The sequence below is a fragment of the Archocentrus centrarchus genome, chromosome 1 (assembly GCF_007364275.1).
Source record: "Archocentrus centrarchus isolate MPI-CPG fArcCen1 chromosome 1, fArcCen1, whole genome shotgun sequence".
NCBI lineage: Eukaryota > Metazoa > Chordata > Actinopteri > Cichliformes > Cichlidae > Archocentrus > Archocentrus centrarchus.
The window spans coordinates 29,908,113-29,914,615 of NC_044346.1; the positions used below are offsets into that span (position 1 = coordinate 29,908,113).

Genomic DNA, 6,503 nt, shown 5'->3' on the forward strand with positions numbered 1-6,503 from the left:
ACTGTCAAGTGTTGGCTGTGTGGCAAGTGGAGTAGGACGCAGAGGCAAATAAACCTATACTTAACAGAACAGTTTTAATTCTGAAGTTGTCTTAAAAAATTATAAGCCAAGGCAGGACTGCAGTCACTAATACAAAACCTCAGACCAAAGGAAAAGGAATGCAAAAACACAGACACGCAGACCAAGACACATGAACAAGATACTGAACTGAAGAAAATATTAATTACAATAACTAAGCATGGAATAGAAAATGAAGAGAAAGGGATTATACAGATGATAAAAAAATCAGCCACACATAACATTATCACAAGAACACAGGGAATAAACAAATACCAGACAGAAACCAAACAAGGCACAGGGACACAGGGCAGAGAGGGAAAACTGAAACTCCACATTATTACAAAAACACAGGAGAATCATCATAAAGAACTCCTCAACTAAGGACAGCATAACAAACTTAAAGTGGCCTGAACTAAGAATAACCTAAATAGAGAAAGACAAAGGTGGCAAATCATAAACAGCCTAAGAAACAAACTGAAGAAATCTGTGAAAATAACAGAACTAAAAAGTCCAAAACACAAAAGTCATGATCTGAAACCCAGGATCATGACAGAAACTGATTATTTTTTAATAAGATTTAACTTCTCTAGTTACTGAAATACTGACAAAGTAAACTTTATAAACAATAAAGTTGAAAGGGTGTTGTGAGTTACTGCATAACAAATCAAGTATTTCTGGTTAATAATGAAAAACTTCCAGTACATGACGAATTGAAAGTACTGACTAGATATTTAAGATCAAGTGATGCATTTTGAAATCTTTCAGAGTACACACTGATCACTTGATGACTAACTCTGAATCAGCTCCTGAAATGAAATCTATAATTTACTTCCTTTCAGTGGTTATTTTTGTGACAGTGAATCTTTATAGCAAGTAGATAAACTGTATAATTATGATGATACATTAATACACAATAATAAGTGAACACTGGTGGAGTTTGTTAAGATCATTTTAAAAGCTGTACAGTTTTATGATCTAATATAAAACTGTGTTTCATGTTTTAAGAGCTGATCACAGAGATATTTGTAACTATAGCTGTCTGATAAATCTATATGTGGTTAAAAAGACCACATTTTCCTCAGACCCGAAGAGGTATAAATGCAGCAATAAAATCAAAACAGAAGTACTCAAATAACTATAATTGCCAATTATGATTTTTAATGATATCCTTGTTGTTTCAGTCAGAAACATTTTATAGTTTCTATTTTAATTTAAAATTATAATAAGATAAATATTACAGGCCCCATGATCAGTCACAATGACATCTGTGTACTCTGACCTAGCTGTTATATTCTCACTGCCACACGTCTGCCTCTGCACATATAAGAGTGTGGCAGCTCTGTTTTTCTACCACATAACTTGACGTATTTGCATGATGTTGAAGAACGATGGACGTGGATCTCTTTGTGCAGAAAGAGTGAGAGAAACAGAGACAGAAAATTAGAAGAGAAAGAGTGAGAGTACAATAGCTAATCAGCTGCTAATCACCACCTTTCATCATAACATTTAAAATAAATTTCAGTCCTAAGAAAGCCAGACAGCAGAACCTGCTATTAAGCTGCTGCTGATTGTTTAATGATGTCGTCATTGTCGGTCAGAAACCTTGCATAGTTTTCCACAGTTAAAAAAATATTAAGGTAAATTCCTTCACGATGAATCATCATGTCACTTGTGTTGTCTGATTTACCAATTTTACTCTCACTACTATATTTTTTCTGCCACTGCACAAATAAAAGGGTGCTATAAAGGAGAAGAGAGAGAGAGAGAGACAGAGATCGATGGAGAGTGAGAGTGTTGGTGCTGTGCTGTGGAGAAAAACAAACAAAAAAAAAAGTGAATAATCAAATTAATATTCATATATAACTTTCAGGTATCAGATGAAAATGCTCAGAAATTGTCAGAAACTGAACAAAATATTTGTAAAATGATGCAGACTAGCTGAAATTTTCATTTGTCTTACAGATATTGTTTGACTCCACGTCAAATTTAATGTAGTGTCATTTATACACAGATGTAATTTAGACACATTTGCTCTTGTGCTTTTAAAAATCAAAATATGAGAATAACTTCCCTTGTTACTGAAACAATGGCATACTAAACTTTACAAACTATAGGACCACTGAAAACTGTCTTATGCAGTAACAACAAACAACAGATTAATCTTTATTTACATACTTTTTTTGGATGTATGTATGGATGTATGGATCTATGGATGGATGGATGGATGGATCTATGGATGGATGGATGGATGGATCTATGGATGGATGGATGGATGGATGGATGGAGATTGTAGAATTTTTTCCCCACCTTTTTCGTAATGAAAACTTCCATAATGACACAGGATATCTGTTATTTAATGAACAAACACGCAGTGTACATATTTTAGATATGTATTTACAGCAATAAACTAGAATTTAACAGTTTTATGTTTAAAATAAACATGACATATTTATAAAATTATGTTACACTTGTAACTGTATTTTTGCAGTCCTTTTTTGTGGGAAAAAAATTTCCATTTAAAATTTTCTTTTTAAAAACATATATATTCACAGGTCTTATTTCACATTATTTTACAGTGGCTGCTAATTAACTGTCTTTTTTTGTAATTTCATTGATGTTTCACATATTTAAAAATAAGAGGAAAATTCTTTAAAATAATAAAAAAAAAAACTCGGTTGAATTACAGTTTGTTTTTTTTACGGTGAGGTCACGAGTCACTAGATTACAGTTTGATATGAAAGGAATTTACAGGTAGGCTCTGGAGCCATACTTAGCATCTGTGTGTTGTGTATACTGTAACTCTGCCTTTCATCAAACAATTTTTTTACTTACAGAAGACTTTGAGGTGGCTGATGAGGCCAGTTCCCTTACCCGATCTCAGCCGCGTTGAAAAACCATCTAAAATTGTTTCTACTGAACAATCAGCTTCAAGTGAAAAACAAATATTCACAAAGAGTCTTCTATGGTTGTTTTTGAAACTACTTTAACTTCTGTTTTTTTTTCCCCAGAGAGAATATATTTAACCAAGATTTACTGCTCCAAAAAATGTTTTATTTTCTGTAGTACACAATAATTTAAATGTGTGTTAAAATCATCTGAAAAAGGCATGTGCTGTGCTCAGTGCTCAAAACAGTAAACTCAGATGGTGAATGTTCCACGTAACCAGAGTTTTTTTAAACTCTGGTTTCACTTCATGAGATTTTAGGCCACCAAGTAAGAATTCAAACTAAGGGTTTGATCTTTGTCCAGGGACCTTTATCAAAGCAAAGCTACATTAGAGGCATAGAGTAAACCTCGTCCCCCATGACCTCTTTGTTTGCTCATATCACTTTCTCAGTTTCTGTCTTATATAAATAGACACATATAAACTACAAAAAGAGAATAAGATAAAAATCTATGTTTGTTATCTATATAATATATAATTTTCACAGCATACAGTATGTCTGATTTGAAGTTGAATCAGATTTTTTAAAATAATTAACTCATAACAAATAAATATATCTATCTATCTATATATATAAATATAAATATAATACAACTGAAATGTCCCCATAGAAGTATTTTGCATGAGATATCAGCTCTGATTTCAGATGTTGTCATAGATGGTTGAGTCTGCTGTTGATTCGTGTTTAGGGGACGAGTATATAGCTGTCACACTATAAGGTCTAATGCTGCTGCACTCTGTGGAATTTTTGAAGCTAACAGTTGTGTAAAAGAGATCGTCGGATTGCTTCAGAGGCTCTGATGCATCCAGATTCTGACTGGTGCTGAAGCTGTCAGTTCCACGGTCTGTTTCTTGATCTTTCTTGGATGGGAAGGCGTCCTTGTCATGGAGTGCATCTTTTTTCTGAATGGATGGTGTATACACTGCGTCATGGTAATTTCCTGTAAAAAAAATGATGATGAACTGACAGTCAGTCATTCCTGTGAAAACAAACTACCCTCACCCTTACCCTACTTCAACTTCCTGAAAATATCCAGTTATGTATTACTACATTACTGAAATAATCAGCCAGCAACAATAATTGCAGTGGTTAAATGAGTATTTTGAAGCTATTCTTTCAGTTTCATACCAGATGATGTGCTGATGTTACCGTTTCGATGTCTGAAGAAAATTAGAAGGGCCATGCCCAGCACCAGCACCACCACACCGAGAGTTACGCCAGTATACAGCAGCGTCTCTGAAAATGTTATAAATCAGTAATGACATATCACATGGAACTTTATCTATCACAGACAAATGTACACACACATACACACACATAGTGAGTTGCTTACGGGAGAAATAACCATCCTTATGAGCTGCATTATCTGTGTTGGCTGTGCATAAAAGACAAAAAAAAATGGAGCATGTTAATTTTGTTCTTTGTTTTGTCTCTGAGTCCTATCATGTTGACTGCTGGGCTAGCATCCATTTCTTTTGTCACTAAAGCATCTTGAGGTGGCTGTTTGTTGCGATTTGAAGCTGTGTAAATATAATTGAATTGAACTGAACTGAACCGTGTTGTGAAAGACACATTTTTGAGACACTGTTGTGAAATGTCCATCACGCTACAGTGACAAGGAAGCTTTTAGTTGGAACAAATAACATCATGAAAGCTATACATAAAGCACTGAATCAACTCACCTAAAACCTCAAGGATTACTTCATTATATGTGTCAACACCAACTCTTTCAATTCCACACCAATACGTTCTTGAGTCGCTCACTTGCAGATCAGAGATGGTGACGCTGAATGTGTTTCCTTCATCTTTAATCCTGTATTTCTTATTTGACTCTTTATTTTTGTCACTGGTTTTTATGAGGATGTCTTTATCTGTGCATTCATCTTTGCAGAAATATTTAACATTGGAGTAGGCGTTACTGTGAGAGCAAGTTATTGTGATCGTCTGGCCCGCACTTCCTGTTACTGACTCAGCTTTAGTCTCCCATAATCCTAGACAAAGCACACACACATAGCAACAAATGTCAGATCTTGTTTTGATTTGTGATTAGAAGTGTTGAGTTGAAGTAGTTATACTGCAAACATTGAGAAATACTATATTTTGTGCTCCTTAAAAGCAGAACTTTTCAAATCTAATTTTCATTATTTCTTGGTTGTAACAGTGCTTCTTGGCAATAAATCTTATACTGAAAAACCTGTTTATTTCCCCTTAAATGGTGCCACACATGTTATGTTTACATGTGCAAATGTGGCAATATTCAGTAATTTGTATACACAAATCTAAAAAACTGGATAGAGGTGGTACATTGGAGTCAACGGTTTTTACAGAGGGGATTTTTATTTTTATCAGTCTTTCTTTTTTTTTATCAGGCTCAGCTTCTTATCAAAGCATCGGGAGAGGACAAATCCCCCTGAAGAAACTTTTATAATATGTACATGAATATAGCTGAGAGTCTGGCCATATGTATGTCTAAGTTATGAGAGAAAATTGATTTTAATGAATTGGACTATTAAAATATATATCATAAATTTACAGACTTTTTTTTTAACTTGAAGACTTAAGTTGCAAAGACAAAGCATTTTAAGTATTAGCTTTTACCATAAAACATCTGCAGCATTTATATTAAGACAATTTTTTTTTGTATTACAAAATTTCTGAACTTGTGTGTTTAAATACGAAAATGAGATATTACTCAATGAAATTGCACTATTTTGCATAAATGGTCAGTTAACTGTGGACAAAATGAATTCATCTCAGTAGACTTACCTTCCAGAAGAAATATTACAAAGATCAAAGTCGCCTCCATGCTTCAAATACGATTTCTTTTTGTTACTGTCCCTGGCTTTTTCTTTTCTTTTCTTTTCTCTTAATCATATGCCTTCTGTAATGCTCTCCAAATGAATAGTAAGTCTGCTTTTCTTTGCTGGTTCTGCTTTCTGGTTGCACTTCCTGTCTTTCATCAGTTTCCTCTGGCTAATTCTGTCCCCAAAACCATGACCATCAGCATGTCGCTCCCATGGACTTCTCTCATAATGAACAGTCAAGAGGTAACAGGCAATGACTACAAGAAAAACTTCAAATATAAACCACTTGGTTTATTTTGGCAAATATATATCGTAAAGCAAACCGAGACTAGTTAAATCATCCATCTAGATTTTGTGTGTGTGTGTGTGTGTGTGTGTGTGTGTGTGTGTGTGTGTGTGTGTGTGTGTGTGTGTGTGTGTGTGTGTGTGTCTTTTGATTGTGCCATTGTAAAAATGTCACATTTTTTTCTACAAATAGGAGAAAAAAAGCAAACATGTACACTTTATGAACTTGCAAAAGATCCAAAACTCTTGAGTTACTGAACTCTTTCTTTCATCCAAACATAGTAAAGGATAAATCTGGTATATTAAACCAGAATCATACTGTCACAATTGTGGTCATGATTTCTATTATTTACACATTCACCAAGCTACTGTATGTCACCAGTACTTTTGTGAGAAGCCATGATAACTG

The 6,503-nt window shown here is 34.1% G+C and overlaps 1 protein-coding gene across 3 annotated transcripts; it reads right to left on the reverse strand.

The window, feature by feature from the left end:
* Positions 1 to 1,153: 1,153 nt before the first annotated feature.
* LOC115786486 (uncharacterized) lies at positions 1,154 to 5,895 on the reverse strand. 3 transcript variants are annotated; one of them, XR_004020435.1, is made up of 6 exons: positions 5,772 to 5,895; positions 4,688 to 4,996; positions 4,339 to 4,380; positions 4,155 to 4,241; positions 2,236 to 3,945; positions 1,154 to 1,865 (listed from the first exon to the last, which is right to left on the reverse strand). XR_004020435.1 is itself a non-coding variant. In XM_030738652.1 (5 exons), exons 1-5 carry the CDS (start codon positions 5,809 to 5,811, stop codon positions 3,647 to 3,649), a joined length of 798 nt encoding a protein of 265 aa, XP_030594512.1. In that variant the 5' UTR covers positions 5,812 to 5,895; the 3' UTR covers positions 2,213 to 3,646. The 3 variants fall into 3 exon arrangements, 1 of the variants encoding a protein (XP_030594512.1); XR_004020434.1 differs by having other exon boundaries at positions 4,134 to 4,241; XM_030738652.1 differs by lacking the exon at positions 1,154 to 1,865 and having other exon boundaries at positions 2,213 to 3,945; positions 4,134 to 4,241.
* Positions 5,896 to 6,503: the final 608 nt, after the last annotated feature.